Here is a 19,329-nt window from a genome sequence, read left to right on the forward strand (position 1 = left end):
AAAAGCAGGGTAATTGATAAAGCCGGGATTTGGAAGTCAGGGAGGCGTTTGTGACGGGAAAGGGTGGAGACTTTTGGAATGTTGATGCCCTTCTATATTCCCTGATCTGGGCAGTGGAGACAGATTTTAAACTTCCATTCGTAACACATTGACACATCCTTCTTTCCTTTAAAACTAAAACTATTGGAAGACCATCAATACACAGCCGAGAAAAAGTCTACCTTCATTTGGTTGTCCGGTTCCTCCAACATTATTTTTTTACATCATCTGAACTATCCCCCACCGATTTGTGAATTCCAACCTTACAACATACTTAATACTCGCAGTTTGAGAGTTGGTCATGGTTGTTATCAACAATCGGGTCCTGGTCTTCCGCCAAGACGAACGGACTTTTGCGTACAGGGTGGGGCTGGACTAAAAGCCGGAGAGGGAGGCCGCGGTCGTCATCATCAGGGGATTTATTGTTAAATAGGAAAATTCTAGAGACAGAACCGAAAAGAGAAAGGAAGTCTGTGAGAGGGTTGCCAAGTCTGAGAGTAGAGTGTCACCTGATACAAGGACTTATGAATGAGCTCAGAGTAAAACTATTCGGGGGAGATCTAAGGAAGAGGCCGTGCGTCGGGGGTAGGGGGTGGGGTTGGGGGATGGGGGATGGGGGGTGGTTCTACTGGATGCAGCCCCGAGGGTACAGCCCCATCCACACCGCGCAGGTGGTAAGATGAAGCTTGCAGAACATTCCCAAAGATCTCTAAGTTGTACTCATTGCTTTTTTGTTTTTTTTTTTTCTCACTTGGAACACTATTTATGGATGAAAGGAAATTACAGAAAAGTAGGCGCTGACACATTTCGTCCAATCTTGACCGCGGCGGGGTTCGTCGCCTTCTCAGCGCGCAGGGGAGGGCTGGTGCGTTCCCTGCGTTCTCCGTCCACCCGGAGCGGCCCCGCGGGCTTCGGAAGTGGGACCCTAACCAGCCTCCAGGGACCGAGCGAGACGCGCACGCTCGGACCTCGCCGCCTAGCCACCCCAGCTGCGGAGGGGGCAGGACTGATAGGTACGATGGGCGGTCCGACGGGCCTGGCCCCGCCCTCGGGGGAGGGTCCCGCCCCTGCCCCGCCTCGGCCGCGCAGGGCCCGGGCCCCGCCGGCTCTCGCTCTGTGCGCCCACACTCCGAGCCCCGAGCGGTGGCCGCGCAGGTCGGACCCGCGCCTCAGCGGCCGGAGATGCAGCGGGGAGCCGCGCTGTGCCTGCGCCTGTGGCTCTGCCTCGGACTGCTCGACGGCGAGCGCGGTGAGCCCTCCGCCCGCAGGAGTGCGCGGCTGGCCGCGAGCGGGGACGATTTCCCGGGGCGACGGGGACGGGCGGGGCACCGGACCCCCGGGAGCCTGGGGCAGCAGGGGAGAGGGCACTGGGAGCGCGGGGATACGGACGCGGGATGGAACCCGGCGGAGGGGGCCGGGGCCCGCCAGGCTGAGGAAAGGGCGGGCGGAGACTGCAGGCGGGTCAGACCCCGGGCGCCGTCTGCACCGCAGCGCCGGGATGGTGCTCGCGGTCCTCGACCACCGTCCACTACGGGTGGCTCAGCTCCTCTGGAGCCGGGCCGCATCGCACCGCATCCTCCGCGAGGATCCTGCCCTTGCTTACCAGCCACCCGGAGGAGTCCCGGCGCGGCCCCGCGCTGCGCTCCCCGCCAACCCCGCGCGCAATGGGGACCGTACCCGGGCGATCCCCGCCCGGCCGCAGACCTGGGTGCGCACTTCCCGACGCCTCCCAGCTGCGCCCGAGATCGGTCCCCCAGAGGGCGCTCGGGGCAGGTGTCCACCTTCCCCAAGGCCAGAGATTGCGGAGACAGGGTTTCGGGGACCACCAGAGACCCGCGCCGTCGGGCGGATTGGGCGCAGGTGCACAGGGGAACTTGAGAACCTTGAGTTGACAACCCAGGAGAGATTGACGTGGCAGAAGAGGCAGAATGCCAGCGCTCCCCGTATTTGACGGGGTATGAGCCTTTGGAGGCCAAACTCAAGAGCTCGGACTCTAAGGCAGGAGCACCCACGTAGGGTCTTAAACACGCGGGTGTGGTCTGTGACAGGAGTATAATCCAGAAGTTGCCCCCGTACGGCTGGAGAAGAGGACGTGTGGGAGATGAGCAAAGGAGCAGAGAAGAGTCGTTGTATAGAGATGTCAGAGGAGGGGTGAGCATGAGCTGGACGTCTACATAAGATCTAGTGACCCTGACAATCAGAGGGTAGAGAGAGGGTCATGGTCTGCAGTGGTTGAGGGGAAAGTGCTGGAAGGGATAGAGGGGTCCCTTGCTACTTTGAAAACGGCAGATATTGAACCCTTCGTCTCTTTTAACAATCCTCCCAAGGGAGTGTCAAACCCATTTTACAGAGGAGGGAGCATAGAACAAGGACATCTGTAACTTCTGTAAGGTTCCCAAAGGCCAGCAGTAAGGGAAATGGTCCGCCCAGATCTGTAGGATAACAGAGACCTGTTTTCTATGCCTTCACAGGCTGAGGGGCAGGGGACAGGGAAGAGGAAGGAGGTGTGGATGAATCTAAAGGCAGGATGGAGGATGGCTCTGAATTGCGGCAGCCCAGAGAAGAGGGGCTGCCCCTTTGCCCTTCCTTGCTCCCCTGCATCCAGCCCAGGGCCAGGCTCTCACAGATACCTAGTGTGTTTGTTGAGTGACTGAATGAGTATGGTGAGAGAAGTGAAATGGGTCAGGCTGAGGAATGGGAGACCCCACCTTGAGGAGACATCCGGCTGGCCGTTGGGTGTTGGGTGTTGGGTGTCCTGGCTGAAGCTCAAGAGAGGCTGGGCTGGGGAGCTGGAGAGGGAGCAGAGCAGAGTCTCCCGGATGGGATTCCCCCACAGGAATGTGGAAGGGAGGGAGCCAGGGAATGTTCTGCAAGGTGTGAGAATGGGGAGAGCCTAGGGTTGGGTGCTCCGGAGGTGGAGGAGGAATGAGGGATGAGGCCGGTCCTATGGGGAGCCCAGGTGGTTTGTACCAAAGTCAGGCAGTGACAAGGAAGGAAGAGGATGTTAGCTGAAGGGGCCCATGGAGGAGGGTGGCCCAGATAGACCCTACCGCCCCCCTGCACAGCTGCTGGGAAATATGCCCTGCATTTGCCCTGAGGAGCTGCCAGCCTGACTGGGGATGCAGGAGCAGAAGCATAAACACTTAAGTTGCAGCCAAGTGTCAGGACAGCCAGGATGGGCCAGGTAGCGGCAGATGAGAATCTCAGAGATGCTGAAACTGACTCCTCCACAAAGTACCTGGCTAGCCCTAGATCCAGATTCTTGTCTCAGCTCGGTCCCTAAATCCCTGGTTGTGTGGTCTGGGCTGCAACCTCTTCTCCCCGCACCTCAGTTTCCCCACGCATAGGAGCGTACTGGGCAAGCATTTGAGGGGCGGTGTTGGGCTGGACTTTATGGCTGGGGGGTCACAGTCTAGTTCCAAAAGGCAGTTCGTTGGCAGTGTCCCTGGGGAGAGGGCAGGTCGCAGAGGACAGGCCTCTGCTTTTTGGGTTTAGTCTGGAGAGTGGCTGTCTGTGCCATTGGACGGTGGGCCATCTGCTCAGGGACAGCCGGGCAGCTAGGTTGCCCTGGCCTGAGGACACTGGCCCCTGCTGTAGGCTGAGTCTCATGTGGCCAGCCATTCAGCTCTCCGCTGTCCCTGTTCCTCAGTCCTGAGCCAGAACCAGGTGTGGACAGGGCAGTGGGGGAGGGACAGGGCATGCCAGTCAGGTAGGATGTGGGGGGCTGGGCCACCTCACTTGGTCCTGTGAGCCACTGGCCCCAGCTCAGTCACTGTGGCTGAAGGGCTCTCTTCCTCCTCAGAGCACAGAGCCCACACGACCAGGCACTAAACTGAGAATGAAGTATAATGAGGATTATCTGTCCAGTTCCCCACTCTGCCACCCCCATGCAGCCCCAGGCAGTGGGACCCTGACCCAGGGAAGGAGACCACAGTTCTGTGCAAGTCACAAGCTTTGGTGTCTGCTCAGAATGGCTCAGGGAGGGTTTGGATCAGCCCTGTCCTGCAGGGGTTTTCCTGAGTGCCAGCCTGGCTGGGACACGGATATGGTATCAGACATCTCTATTGTAGGGACAGAAGTGCTCAGGACCCCCATGCGGCCCAGCTGGTAGCCATGGGCTGCAGCGGAAGGGGGCATCGCTTCTAGCTTGGGGTTTCTTGAAGAGATCTCCAGACTCCAGGGAAGGGAATTCCAAGGAGGGCCAAGAACCCCTCCAAGGCTCAGAGGAAGGAGAGTCCAGTTGGTGTATGGGGACGTGCGGGTAGTCAGATAAGGCTAGAGTCTCCAGGGGCCAGAGGTAGGGTGGGGAGAAATGAGGCAGTTGGAGGTGGTGGCAGGAGCCTGCGGCACACCTGCAAAAGGGAAGTTCTGGACAAAACAAGGTGGGAGCCCACAGCCAGGAGGCTATGGCAGGGGAAGAGGCAGCTGGTGGGGGAGCGTGTGAGAGGGAGGCATGCTAGTTAGTGTCTGGCTTAAGCCACAGAATGGGTCATGAAGGTGGTTAACCAGGTGGGGACCCTGCGAGGAGGAGCACAGGTGGGGCAAGACGAAGGGCTACCGGGAGCCAGGTCCTCCAGGAGGAGGTTCCCCGTGGGAGTTCCCAGTTGATACAATTGGGTCAGATAAGGAAGGAGGAAACTTGGGGGCACTTGACTATAGTAGAGCAGAGGGCAATCCGGAACCCAGGAAAATTAAGTGGGGTCTTAGCCAGGAGAGAGTGTCTGGTTTACACTCCTCAGGCTGTGGTTTGGACACTTGCCTCCGCGGGGCAGGTTTCTGCCCACTAGGGCTTCCCGGTCCCCCACGACTCTCTGAGAGTCCTCTGGGAGGGGGGGGGGGCGAGGGAGGAGTCTAGAGAGCCCCTCACACTCCCTGTGCTGACTTTGGAGCCGAAGGCAGCCAACGACGTGTCCAGCTGGAGCCAGGGATTCCTGAGTTTCGATCCTTTTCAGACACTGGCTTCCTCTGGGATCTCAGTTTTCCGGTCACACCGAAGGGAGAAGTCTGGGAGCAGGAAGGTGCGGGCATTCGGGGCTGGCAGGGCTGGGCTTGGGTGCGGCAGCAGAGGGCACGCCCCCGGGCCGGGGCTTCTGCACCTCAGGGGCCCCCTCTCTCCCCCCACCCCTGCCCCGAGCCAGGCCAGGGTGTGGGAGCCCCGCAAGCAGGCACAGGTCACCGTGGCAAGTGGGGGAGCCCCGCCACGTGGCCAGCGAGGTCAGCAGGGGTTCATGGGAAAGGACTTGTCGGCCACAGGAGAGGACATCCTGCCTGCGTTTCCCTCTTCCTGCGGCAGGAGCCCACGGCCCCGATTTAGCAGCGCTGGGGGGCCACCTTTGAGCCAGCTGGGCTGTCTGATAACACCGCCTGTCCTGCTGCCACAGAGCAGAGTCCTGACCCCAGGCAGGCCACGGCAACTGCCTGGCACAGCCGGCTGCACCCACAGCTGCAGGGAGCTCAGCCTCTGCCAGGGTGCCCCTCCCCCCCCACCCTCAGGGGGTAGTCCAGCGGTCCCTGCTTCCAGAAATGTGCCCCAACGGGGACCTTTCTAAAACACAAATCGGAGCTTTCCGCAGCACCCCCAGCCAGCGATAAGCCCAACTTCTTGAGCCAGTGGTCCAAACCCTTCCTGCCGGCGTCACAAGGGCATCCCTAACCCCATGTCTGCCTAGCCTGCACCCACCGCACACCCCAGCTTCCAGCCATGACCTTTCTCCTGCTCTAGATACACCCTGCCTTCGGAGGGGCTGCCAAGAACTCCAGGCAGAGGATGGGACTGCTCTGAGTGGGTGGGTTTCGGGGGGAGGGGCTTCATTCCCACATGCTGTGTGCCCCCCAGAGCATGGAACGAGGGCTTTCAGGTGGGTTTGGGGGAAGAAGCTCTGATCTTCACCCAACCTAAAGCGTCATCCTCAGAGCTACCCCAAATTCTGCTGGATGGAGATTCATCCGTATAAAGCAGCACACGGGGCACGGAGGTGTGCCTTTGGAGTGTCTAGAAGTGGGGCCTCCCCTCAGTTGAAAACGGTTCAGCAGACTGCTTTACACCAGGGTATGTGAAGGTTTTAGCTCTGTGTCATGGCTTACTGGGTCCGTCCTGGAGATGAGGAGTTAAGGCTGGGGATGGCTCACAAAGCTTTGAAGGAGTGTCAGGGGTCAGGGATCTGGTCCCAGACGGCATGGGGGCCAAGGGGTCAGAAGGGTCAGATGGTTGTCTGCATTCCCCAATGAAGGGTCTGGTGGAGTGGGCAGGTGGGGGCCTAAATTTCTGACCACCTCTTGGACATTTTTATCTTGATTGTCCCAGAGACTTTTCAATAGGAGCATATGCCCTGCAGACACCTTTCCTTTCTGCCAAGTATACCCTTGGCCAGCGTGCCTACCTCCCTGCAGGACATCTCCACCTCCATCGCTCACCTGCACACCTACCCACCCACTCTTTGCTGTCCCTTTGCTCCCCAGACCCTCAGGGAGTTGGGGCAGTCACAGGCCAAGTCCCATGCTAGGGACCCCGCCATGAAAGGCAAGCATAAGCCCCCTCCTCCGTGCATTGAGCAGCTGTCAGATGCAATGGGCCGACCGCTGCACGGAGCCGCAGAAACATGCAGCAGGGACCCAAGGAGAGGGCCTCAACATGTGACTCTAGGATTGGAGGGAGCAGTAGTCACCTGTAAGGCCATGGGAAGAACACCGCTTCTGCCCCCAAGTAACGTAATGGTTTTAGGCAGGAGAGGGACTTGTGTTCTAGAAAAATAATCTAGCCACTGGGTAACTCTAGACCAGTGGGGAGACACTGGCATGGCAAGCCAGGGGATGGACGTTGAGGCTGGCTGGACAGTGGATTGGAGGGGTGGGGGACTGGACGAGGACTGTCCCAGGATCTGGCTTTCTGGGCACAAGGAGTTCCCTGCTTGGTGTCTGAGTGCGAAGCACTTTGCTGGGGAGGGGGGCGGGCAGGGAGAGAAGAAGGGCAAACCCGGAGCTTCCAGGTTTGGGAACCCCCACCACCACCTTTGGTGCTGCCTCTGAGGATGGACATGACGTCATGATCAGCTGGCTGTGGGGGCTGAGTGGAATTAGAAATGCCTGACAAGTGACTGCCACGAGGATGGCCAGCTGTAGTGGAAGGGAGAGCCATGCTTCCAGGGCTGCTGCAGAGAAGATAGGTCGAGCTGCAGAAACCCCAATACAGACATGTACAGAGTAAAGAGTAGCTTCCTGCGATCCTGTCCCCCAGAGATAATCTCTGAGCAGCCCGTTAACCCTTGTACTTTTAGTTTTCCCAACTGCAAAATGACAAGAACAGAGCCCACCTCGGGGGGCATGAGTAGGAGGGTGGGGTGTGCAGGTGCACAGGCTGGGCCTGGCACACAGAAAGTGCTAAATCCGTGTTTGCTATTATTACCCTAACAGGATGTCTGGGGTAAGCAGAATGCGATGGGGGTGGGGAAGTCAGAGTATGAGCCTTCCTTTAGTGCTGAGTCCCTACTTGCCTGTTTGCCTACCACCTTGCCAATACTGGGAATTCTCCACCTTTTAAACATGTGTTTGTCTTGTGGGTTGGGGACTCCTGCTCCCTATGGTTCTAGTTGTCCTGCCCCACAGTGGGTATGGTCTGGTCTGAGGGGTTGGGCGGGGTGCCCTCCCAGAGGCATTTTGGAAGCAAGTCCTCCCTTCCCTCCCCACCGATCGCAGGCACTCAGGAAAGCTGCCAGGAAGGGTGGAACAGCTCAAGTAGGCTTGGAGCCTTGGACGGTGCCATCACCAGGAGGAGGGAGCACACCAGTGGGCAAGGCCAACAACCCTTTCCTGTGGCCTCCTTGCCCCACATCTGTTCCATCTACCTGGCAGCCCAAGGTCACCCATATTCTAGCCTCACCCATCCCCTCTGCCCTGTGTGTTCTCCTGGGCCAGCCAGCTCCTACTCATTCTACAAAGCACATTTCATCTCACCCCCTCCTACCGGTAGGGCCTTCTCTGACCCACCCCCACCACCACCATAGCTGTGGTGTGCAGAACACTCAGCAGGCGGTGACAGCCACCTGCTGGGTGCTCCTGAGCCGGCAACAGTTTGTTCTTGCAATGGGTTGTGATGTGCTATTGTGTTAGGTGTGCTTCCCTGTCTTCCTAGGGACAATTCTCATTTTTCCAGTGGGAAAACTGTGGCTTGGAGAGAGGAAGGGCCCTCCCCGAGGCCACACAGCCAGAGACTGGCATTGTGCGGCATGCAGCTGGGCTTGGGGGGCTTGTCCCTCTTATCCCAGCCATCTCAGTCTTGTAGGGTCAGGGGACTGTGGCCTCTTCACTGTCATCCTTGGCCTCTGGAGGCACAGAGGTTACCAGCCAGGTGTGGAGGGTTCGGAGGTGGGGGGGAGGGACTCTAGGACCGAACACCCTTGTGCCTCCCCTCCAAGAGTGAAGGGAGAGGGACCTTGAACAGGTCTCCCAAAATCCACCCAACTCTAGGACACATGCATAGAGACCCCAAGCCCGGCCTCCCCTGGCCAGCTGTCCCCATGTTTCTCCTTCAGCTTGCCTCCAGTCTGCAGCCTGGCTCCTAGCTGCCTCTGATGTCCAGGGCACAGCTGCTAAGGAGATTGTGGATCAGACTGGCAGGACTGCCACCAAGTCCCCCTCACCCACAGGGTGACCGCGATAGCATCTGCAGTAAGAAATTGTCAGTGCATGGAGGGGCACCCCTGAGCTCACAGACCATCTGGACTTCATCCCTGGGTTGGCTGTGCTGCACCTGAGGACAGAGCTGTGACTAAGGACAGGGACAGGGGAGAGACCATGCGTTCAGCCGCAGGTCTTGGAGTAGGAGCAGCGATTCTCCAGGCACAGAGAACAGGAAAGAACAAAGGACACCACCTGAGGCCTGCAGGGAGGTGGGCAAGGACTGGTGGATGCTGGAGGTGGCAGGAGCACTGGGAGGTGAAGCTGGCCAGGAGGGCGGTGTCTGTTGGAATGGGCTTCACCCTGGAGGCCAGGCCAAGGGCATGCACAGCTCCGAAAGGCCACGAGCAGCCAGTGAGGGTGTCCCCAGACCACGACAGCCCTCTAGGCTGAGCGACAGATTGGAAGCCAGAAAGGAGGCTGCTGGAGAGTAGAGAGGCAGGCACTAGAGAAGAAGACAGAGATATGAGGACTGGGAACCGGGCAGGGACAGGCCTGGATTCGGCCAGACCCGGGCGCCTGCACGGCTGCCTCTGTGGGTCCTAGAGCCTCAGCTTCCTCGCTGCCGACTGGACTCGTGATTCTTTCCTTCCTCCCGGGTTGTGTGAGGATCAAAGGAGCCAACAACTGCAAGGCCATGGTTAGTGCCTAACGCGGAGGACTGCCCACACCCCCGCCTCCTGCCACTCGCCCCTCACCCAGGATCCCAGTGTGCTGCTCCCACGGCCGGCTGCCTGTGGCTGACGCCAGGGTCCCCACTGCCCAAGGCTGCTGACAGCACAGAGAAGAGGAGATGTGCACTCTGGCCTCCCTGACCTCGGCCCGGCGCCTGCCCCGACTGCTCTGTAGCGAGCTGGGGGGCCAGGGCTGTAGGCCAGGGGAAGGAAGAAGCCAGTTCCTGGGCCAGGAACAGGAAGGCAGGGGGAGTGCAGCAGAGGCCAGGATGACAGCGCTTCCTGCTGTGGGAAGGGAAGGACATTGCGGACAGACAACAGCCCGGCAGGAAGGATGCATCTTCGCTGGGTTTGCAGGTGGGGGCTGGGCAGCTTGGAACTTCTGGGCAAGACAGTCATTGAGTCAGATCTGTCTTAGCTACTGAACATTCTAGGGTACACATGGTCACCAGGGAGCTTGGTTTTAAAACTGGAAACATATTTTGCAGAGGAATGACAGGGTCTGACCATAGTTCCAACCTAAAGCAAAACCTGAGGCCTGTTTAGCCAGCCAGTCAGCCAGCCACCTCTCCAGCCAGCCACCCATCTATCCATGTATCTATCCATGCATGCATCCATGCATCCAGGCATCCATTCACTGATTCTTCTATCCATCTATCTATCCATCTGTCCATCTATCTATCTATCTGTCCATCCATCCATCCATCCATCCATCCACCCACCTCTCCATCCATCCACTGATACATCCATGTATCTATCCATCCATGCATCCATGCATCCATCCACCCATCCTTCTATTCATCTGTCCATCCATCTGTCCATCCATCCGTCCATCCACCATCCATCCAACCATCCATCCATCCAACCTTCCACACATCTATCCATCTTTCTATCCATCTGTCCTTCTATCTAGCCATCTGTCCTTCTATCTAGCCATCTGTCCATCCATCCGTCCATCCACCATTCATCCAACCAACCATCCATCCTTCCATCCAACCTTCCACCCATCTATCTGTCCTTCTATCCATCTGTCCATCAGTCCTTCTATCTAGCCATCCTTCTTCCATCCTTTCATCCATTCACCTATCCATCCTTCCATCAATCATCCTTCTGTCCACCCATCCTTCCATCCATTTGTCTGTACATCTGTTCTTCCACCTAGCCATCCTTCGTTTCAACCAACCACTCATCCTTCTACTCATCTATTTGTCCTTCTATTCATCTGTCTGTCCATCTGACAATCCAGCTAGCCATCTCTCCATCCATCCTCCCATATTCCCATCCATTCACTCATTTATTTATCCGTCCATTCATCCGTCCATCTACTCACCCATTTATTCATTCAACAGGTGTTTAAAGAGTCTTGATTCTGTGCCAGATGCTGTGCTAGATGTGGGGTGGGGTAAAAAAGGAGACTGTCCTGGTCCTTTGAAATTTACCCCCACTGAAATTTACTCTCTAGGAGAAGAAATGGAAAAACATAAGTTGAGGGGCACCTAGGTGGCTCAGTCAGTTAAGTGGCTGCCTTCAGCTCAGGTTATGATCCTGGGATCGAGCCCCACATTGGGCTGCCTGCTCAGCAGGGACTCTGATTCTCCCTGTCCCTCTGCCTGCCACTCACTCCCCCCTGCTTGTGCTCTCTCTGTCTCTCTCTCATATAAATAAATAAAATCTTTTTTTTAAATAATGTAAATTGAACAGACAAATAAATAAATAAGTTAATTATAAATTGCAACAAGAAGGATGAAGTAACCAAGAGGTTAAAGTAGTTATTTAAAGGTGACTTGGGTTTTGGGCAGGGTGAGAAGTCATGACTAAGCTAAGATTTGAGGGTGAGAAGAAGCCTGTGCAGGGCATGTGAGAGGGGGCAAATCAGGAGAAGTATGTGCAAAGGCCCTGGGACAGGAAGGAACATGCATGTTATGGGACAGCCTGAAGGGCAAGATGGCTGAAGGACATGAACACAAGGTGAGAGTGGCCCAAGAGGGTATGGAAATGGGGTCAGTGGTCCAGTTTGGATTTTCCTAAAAATGCAGTTAGAAGTCACTGATGGGGTTGAAGCACAAGCATGATATGGCCCCTTTTTGTTTCTTAACCAACAACAATGTGCAAGACTGAAGAAAGGTAAGAGTAGGCCCAGGTACCCACTTTGGGGCTAAATGCAATCGAGCAGGCCCCAGTATTAGAGCAGGGGCTGGCTCTAGGATGCTTTGGTGGTGGATTGGGCAGGGTGAGTAGAATCTCACCCATAGCTTCTCCCATAGGGGATATGGGAACTATCAAGGTGAATCCTTGGCAAGAGTGAAAAATGTATGAGTCTGGAGTTCAACATCAGAAATATGGGACCCGGGGTATCTGTAGGATGACCAAGCACTATGGCAACTGGATACTTCAGATTGGAGTTGAGAGAAGGACAGGAGGTAGAAGAAACTCTGGAGGTATCTGGACACTTAGGGGAGAGACCTGTAAGGAAGAGAGTGAGGAGTGATACATGTGATGCTGGGCATAGGGGAAAGAGGAAGACAAGGAGACAGTGAGCTCACAGAAGGTGGCAGAGGAGGAGACAGCCCTGCTTCCTGCCTGAAGTGACCATGGTTCCTGCAGCATGGAGATCATGGGATGCCTTGACCAATGGCTCCAGAAAACAGGGGTGACATCTGCACCCAGAGGGAGGATGAGCCCATGTGAAAGGAAGGGAAATAGGAAAGGGGGCAGGGCTAGAAGGGAATAGAGGATGAGGGAGTTTGGCAGGGGTATGTTGTTTATAGGATGGGAGATGGAAGGCTTGGCCTTGGGACGGGGAGTGTCAGAAGGTTTCCAGGACCCAGGCAGGGGGTGAGGAGTTTGGATGTAGGAAGATGATCTCAATCTAATGGCTTTACTTCATTAATGCTGAGAGTGAGGGAGAAGAGAACACCGTGAACTTCAGTCCAAGGGTCCATTTAGGGTCTGTCTACAGGACAAGAAAGTAGGGGGCAGCAGCACAGAGCTCTGGCTTTGTACTGAATGCTGAGCCACGGGAGGCCGTGGTGGTGCTGCAGGGTTGGGGTGGAAGGTGAGAGGCAAGGAAAGAATACAAATGATGGGCTGAGGTCCCCACTGTGCCAGGACAGGGATGAGGTCAGGCGGGGCTATCTGAGGAGGGGTCCCTGGACTGGGACTGAATGAGGCTGAAGGACTTAGCCGTGGTGGAACAAGGGCATCTAGCAAGAGGCGGGGAGATGGGGAGAGCAGGGCAAGAGGCAGGAACTTGGTGATGGCGTAGGTTCTGGTAAAGACCAGGTCCAGGGTGTGCCCAGGAAGTGAGTGGCTGAGAGGAGGAGGGAGGACAGTGGAGATGAGGACCACAAAGGCCAAGACACTGGTGAGTCATCTGTGTGGATGTTGAAACCATGAGGATTGGCCTGAGTTGGGGCAATGGGAGCTGGAGAGCCAGGAGCAAAGAATGAGGGGAAATAAGCAGGACAGCAACTAATGACAGCTTTAGCGGGGAGCAGGCGATACCATCAGAGAAGGGAGATGACAACAGGAAGCCCTCCACTGCCAGGCATGTACCATGGAAAGCGCTACTACCTCAGGGAAAGCAGTGCTTCAGAAGGTTTCAGGTTTCAGTTAAGGCAGGAGGGATGGAGGAAGACAGTGAAGTCTACAGCACAGTCTGCTGATCATTCAGGGCCTGGTGGAAGTGAGTGAAGACGGGCACTGGGGCAACAAGGGAGAGACTTGCACAGATGGATGAAAGGGATGGCAAAGATGGTCTGCCTGCTTAGTACAGTGATGTGGATTCTTCCTTTGGTGGTATGGTGTCCTTTAGGGAGGAAGATCCTACAAGCCCCATTCACCAGCCATCAACCCACTCCAGCATCCACCCTTCCACAATCCAACCATCCACCCCCATCCTCTCATCCTCCCACAATCAACCACCCATCCACCTGTCCACTCCCATCCACCCACCCACATTCCATTCACCAATCCACCCATCTTCCCACAATCCACCCATCCATTCACCACCCATTCATCTACCCACCCACTGTCCACCCACCCACCCATCACTCAATCATCATTCCATCCATCCACTATCCATCTACCCACCATCAAGCCATCCAACTATCCATCCACCCATCCACCCTCCCAACTATCCAACCACCCATCCATTTACTTATTTATCTGATCATCCATCACCCATCCTACCATTATTGAATCCATCCCCTCCACCTTCAGTGTGCCTCTCCTTTGTACTGAACTTAGGAAGGTGAAGAAAATACAGCCTCTCTTCAGATGTGACCAGAAAACCACCATTCAGCTTGAGATGTATTCTAACACCAGGGGCCCAGGAGGCGGAAGCTGCCTGAGTAACACTGATTGCCCACCACAGGGAAGGGATAAGTGAATGAGGCCCTGAAGAGGGGGATCCTCAGGAGGAAAGGAAGTACAAATGTCCAGGGAAAAAAGACAGGTGAAGGCAAAGACTTCAAGAGAGGAAAAGCCTGAGGGTTTCTGGGTGGTTCAGTCAGTTAAGCATCTGCCTTCAACTCAGGTCATGATCCCAGCATCCTGGGATCAAGCCCCACATCTGGCTCCCGCTCTGTGGGGAGTCTGCTTCTCCCTCTCCCTCTCCCTCTCCCCCTCCCCATGCTTGTATTCCTCTCTCTCTCTCTCTCTCTCTCTCGTCCTCTCAAAGAAATAAATTAAATCTTAAAAAAAAAAAAGAAGAAGATATGAAAATCCTGGCACTTTGGTCCCAAAGTGAGATCTTTGGTCCCAATGGTGAGAGCTCTGCGCATCTCAGAGATGTATCAGGAGATGAAGCTGGAGAGAAGGCAGTGGGCAGAGTCCTGGTGTGCCCCTACTTCATATGAAAGTGAGAGTGCCCTCCAGCAGGAGGGCCTCCATTTCCCTGTCTGTACAATGGGACTGTGCTCAGTGAGGAGTTTCTGCCTCTGGCCTACAAGGGTGTGGTGCCTAGAAAGTTTTGGCCAGCAGGAGGCACGGAAGGGAGGGGTGAGCCAGGCCCTGGCTAGTGGCTGCCTTGTCCCTAGGATGCTGAAATGAGATCTTGGTGTCCAGAGTGTGTCCTGGGACTGTTTCCTAGTGCAGGTCAGGGTCAGGGTGGTGTAAAGCAAACTACCGTGGGGGGGCCCTGGGATCCACGTGCCACAGTTAGCTGCCAGTATGGAACACTGGGCATCAGAGAGCTGGGCTGGGGAGGACAGGGAAGCTGGATCTGTGAGACTGGAGAGGGTTGTGGGCTGGGACCAATAGGGGGCTATGCCCCCCAGGAGGACAGGGACACAGGAGGAGGGACAGGACACAGCCCTGGGCCTCCAGCCACACAGTCCTCTCTTCCTGTTGTCTCAGGATGGTCCCGGCAGGATGCATCTGCCAGAGTTCCAGGTCCAGACCTCCCCCAAGGCCTGCTCCCACCCCCACCGGGATCTCACATGCACACGCACACACACGCACACACAAGCCCACGGGCACACACACACCAACATGTCAGAGACAGACGGGGGAGGGTCGCACCCTCCAGGTGTCCCCCAGTGTAGGATGAGAACTGTGGTCTCCCCCTTTGACTTTATGCTGGAGCTCAGCGTATGTGGAGCCAGAGATTGGGGTTCCCTTAGGTCGGGGGTCACTGAGGGTGGGACCAGACTGCTGCCAGGGACAAGGGCCAGGGGCACCTGAGCTAGAGATTCCTCATTATCTTGGGGCCTCGCAGGTACGCCCAGAGCCAAGAGCTAGAGCAGCCCCGGCCCTGGGGAAGAGTATGCTCTTAGGGGGGAGGGAAGGCCCATCAGGACCAGACTGACGTCACCATGTGTTCACGACCCAGCGCCATACTAACCCTGTGTTCCACCCCAGGCCTGGCGAGGGGCTACTCCATGACCCCCCCAACCCTAAACATCACAGAGGAGACACACGTCATTGACGCCAGTGACAGCCTGTCCATCTCCTGCAGGTATGCAGTCCTCAGCCAGGGGGATAGGGGCCTGAGTGCCCCTAGGCCAAGGCAGAAGATGGTAGAGGAGAATCCAGGAGGTGCTCCCCCCACCTCCCGTGAGGGCAGAGCGACCTCAAGGCTTAGTGGGGCTCCCTGGGCACCTGAGTGTGCGTGCCTGGAAGCATGGTCTGTCCCCGGTCCTGCAGACACCTGGCACCCACCCCCAGCCCTGGGTCACTCCACGCTGACCCCAGGCCAGTCCATGCCCGTCTCCTAGGTTACCCTGCATGGACCCCTGGTCCCCTACACCCACCCTCAGCTATAGCATGTGCCCCAAAATTGGACTGTTCCAACCTCGGGGTGAGACAAGCTATGGGCAAGGCTTGTGCCGTGGGGGCTGCGGCTCGGGGCCCTCTTGAGCTCTCGTGTCCTCTGCCAGGGGGCAGCACCCCCTCGAGTGGTCCTGGCCAGGGGTTCAGGAGGCACCAGCCACAGGGGAGAAGGACGGCGAGGACACAGGGGTGGTGCGAGACTGCGAGGGCACGGACACCAGGCCCTACTGCAAGATACTGCTGCTGCAGGAGGCCCGGGCCAACGACACGGGCAGCTACCTCTGCTACTACAAGTACATCAAAGCCCGCATCGAGGGCACCACGGCCGCCAGCACCTACGTGTTCGTGAGAGGTGAGGGCCCCGCGGCTGCCCGGGAGGCACCCGCAACCCCCACCCCAGCCTGCAGACCCAGGTCCGGGGAAGGGTTGGGGGCTGCCCCTCCCCTGAGCGGAGGACCCCCCCAAGCCCCGCCTTCCCCTCCCACAACCTGCCTCCCTCCCCTCAGACGTGGAGCAGCCGTTCATCAACAAGCCAGACACGTTCCTGGTCAACAGGAAGGACTCCATGTGGGTGCCCTGCTTGGTGTCCATCCCTGGCCTCAACGTCACGCTGCGATCGGTACGGTCCTCCTCTCCCTCCTCCCAACTCCCGCCCCACGCTCCAGTCCCTCCCATCCTGTCCTGTCCCTGGGAAAGGTGGCTGTGGGTCTGGCCAGGAGAAAGGGCCCTGAGAGCCACCATGTCCCAGCAGCAAAGCTCAGTGCTGCGGCCCGACGGGCAGGAGGTGGTCTGGGACGACCGCAGGGGAATGCGCGTGCCCACGCCGCTGCTGCGGGATGCCCTCTACCTGCAGTGTGAGACCACCTTGGGTGGCCAGGACTTCCTATCCAACCCCTTCCTCGTGCACATCACAGGTACGGGCTGCCCAGAGCAGGAGGACTATGGGGCATCCCCCAAATCCCAAGGATGGGGCCATCGGAGCTACAGCTGGCCTCCAGGGCACCCTGTGCCCTGCGCTCTGTGTGCGCGCCATCCCGTGAGGGGCCCGGGGGTCACTGTGCTTGTGTCACCAGGCAATGAGCTCTATGACATCCAGCTGTTCCCCAAGAAGTCTCTGGAGCTGCTGGTCGGGGAGAAGCTGGTCCTGAACTGCACCGTGTGGGCCGAGTTCAACTCGGGCGTCACCTTCAACTGGGACTATCCAGGAAAGCAGGTGAAGCCGACAGCCCCTGCAGGGCCACACTGGAACCACCCCCGGAGGCCCCATCCCTGCCTACACCTGCCCTATGCCCACACTCTCTGCAGGAGTCCCCCTCACTGCCCACGCACCACCCTCCACCCCCGCCTGGTGCACACTGGCCCCTGAATGGAAGAGGTGTGGACCCAGTCCTTCCCAAGGAGCTCCTGTCGGATGAAAGGGGCTACCCCAAGGAACATTCTGGGTCGGGGTCCAAGGCTTCCAGAGCCACAGCTGGGCTGGGGTATGTGCCCTTGGTGCTGTTTTTTCCAGAGCCCACCTGCTCTGACCCTGGGCTTCCCCTGGGTGTGGGTAGGCAGAGCGGGGTAAGTGGGTGCCAGAGCGGCGCTCCCAGCAGACTCACACAGAGCTCTCCAGCATCCTGACCATCCACAACGTCAGCCAGCACGACCTGGGCCCATACGTGTGCGAGGCCAACAACGGCATCCAGCGATTCCGGGAGAGCACCGAGGTCATTGTGCACGGTACCGCCTGGGGCTGGGCGGGGCGTCCGTTATTAGGCCCAGGGAACAAGGGTCCCTGTGCACTGTGGGCCGGGGTCAGAGGGCAGGGTGCACCTGAGCAGGGCGGAGTCCAGCCAGAGGGAAGGGAGGGCAATGACTGGACCCCCAGAGGGCAGGGCAAGCGGGGTCCACAAAGCGTCTGGCCGCTGGGGCTACCGGACCATGGCTGGGAGTCCCTGGGCAGGGGTAGGTCAGTGACTCCAGGCCCGGCCTTACACGGATGCCTCCCATCCGGCAGAAAAGCCCTTCATCAGCGTCGAGTGGCTCAAGGGTCCGGTCCTGGAGGCCACGGCAGGAGACGAGCTGGTGAAGCTGCCCGTGAAGCTAGCGGCGTACCCCCCGCCAGAGTTCCAATGGTACCAGCCCTGGCCCCTGCCCCTCTCGCAAGATCCCCACCCCCCAGGCCCAGAACGAGAACAGACCACAGGGCGGGAAGGGCAGCTTCCCCTACTACAAGTGTCCATGTCCTGAGACCCCTGAAGACACTCTAAGGAGTGCACACCTGATACAGTATTTAAGCCAGAGGAAAAGTTATCTTGCTATGAAACTGTGCAAGCTGGCGTCATGTGAGGGCATGCTGGGCTCTGTGCAGGGTTTCCTCTAACCCATCCCTGCACCTGCTGAGTATCTCGGAGGGCCCCGCCAGCAGGAGGATGTCCCGGGGCTCTGGCCCAGCCTGCAGCAGCGGCTTTGAGCTCCTCAGGGCCGCCTCTGAACATGTTGCTGCCCACCCCAACCAGGGCCCTCCTACCCAGAAGTTCGGAGATGCCACAGGTTCCACAAAGTGTTGTAGAGTCAGGCTCTGGGCCGAGCCTGAGCTGTGTGGCAGGAAGCAAGACTTTCCAGGAGGCCCATAGGCTCTAGGGCCCCAGCTCTGGCCTGTGACCTGACAGTAAGATTTCCCTTATGGGGTGTGTCAAGGGCCAGTGAAGGGGGGGTCCCTTCGTGGTGGCTCCACCCTTGCTAGGTGCTCCCCGAGAGCTAAGAGCTCGGGTTGGCATAGCACCCCCACACAGACACCCAGAGGTCATCGGAGCCCTCAGTGTGGCCCAGGGCTGGGCTGTCACATGGTGCAGACAAGGAAAGAGGTGGGGGAGGGGAGAGGGCATTCCTACCTGAACTCCAAGCCCCCTGAGAGGGCTCTGCCTCATCATTTCCCCACTGCGCTGGCTGGAGGAGCCCTGCCCTTCCCAGCCTGGGGTACATCCCTCCGGGCAGGATGACCACTTCGAAAAACTTAGAGCTGAGTAGCGGAGGCCCAGACATTCTCAGCCGGGATCTCATTGTGCTGGCTTGCCTCCTGGGAGGACCTCAGGATGCCCCGGGCCTGGCCTGGAAAAAACCTCCCTCTGAGACCACAGGCTTTGGAGTCCATTGGAGGTACCTGGTACAGGACCAGCATTTGGGGGGGAGGAGGTGTGGGGGCAGCCTGGACCCTCCCTTACATGTCAGCCTCCTGGAGACCCCTGGGACTCTGTCTCCTGCCCTCCAAGGCCAGCAGGACTCAGCTGCTCCGGGAGGCTCTGCTCTCCCCCAGCTCTGCTGCATCTGGGGTCTGACCCAGGCCTGATGCTCGAGCAGCTGGGGCCTTCTCACCATTCCCACTGCCTCTGGCTTTTTTCCTCTCGCTCGGCCAACACCTACCTCCAAGATGTGCTCGGCCAGGTCGCTGTCCACTGAGACACTGGCCCCAGGGACTAGTAGCCCCCACAGCCCCACAGGGCTCTCTTCGAGTCAAGCATGTGATGGTTATAAGTGAACAGATGGAGAGCTAGTGGACAGCTAGCCAGGCTGGTCCTCCGCTGCTAAAGCTCGTGGCTGGCGCAGGGCTCACACTAATGCTCAGTTAAACCTCACGACCCTGGCAAGAAAGTTCATTTTGCTCCCCCAGTCTGCAGAAGAGGACCCT

The 19,329-nt window shown here is 57.9% G+C and overlaps 1 protein-coding gene across 7 annotated transcripts in view; it reads left to right on the forward strand.

Moving 5' to 3' along the window:
- The first annotated feature begins 1,172 nt into the window (after positions 1-1,172).
- Positions 1,173-19,329, forward strand: part of FLT4 (fms related receptor tyrosine kinase 4) — a 39,135-nt gene continuing 20,978 nt past the window's right edge. For 5 of the 7 annotated variants that reach the window (XM_045999775.1, XM_045999777.1, XM_045999780.1 and 2 more), the window contains exons 1-8: positions 1,173-1,288; positions 15,249-15,345; positions 15,767-16,011; positions 16,166-16,278; positions 16,408-16,573; positions 16,733-16,872; positions 17,213-17,381; positions 17,659-17,776. In XM_045999775.1, the coding sequence (XP_045855731.1) occupies positions 1,222-1,288; positions 15,249-15,345; positions 15,767-16,011; positions 16,166-16,278; positions 16,408-16,573; positions 16,733-16,872; positions 17,213-17,381; positions 17,659-17,776 (1,115 nt within the window). In that variant the 5' untranslated portion in view covers positions 1,173-1,221. The remainder of the gene's footprint in view (positions 1,289-15,248; positions 15,346-15,766; positions 16,012-16,165; positions 16,279-16,407; positions 16,574-16,732; positions 16,873-17,212; positions 17,382-17,658; positions 17,777-19,329) is intronic. The other 2 variants (XM_045999776.1, XM_045999778.1) reach the window with 1 other exon arrangement.

This window comes from Meles meles, chromosome 3 (genome assembly GCF_922984935.1).
Source record: "Meles meles chromosome 3, mMelMel3.1 paternal haplotype, whole genome shotgun sequence".
Lineage (NCBI taxonomy): Eukaryota > Metazoa > Chordata > Mammalia > Carnivora > Mustelidae > Meles > Meles meles.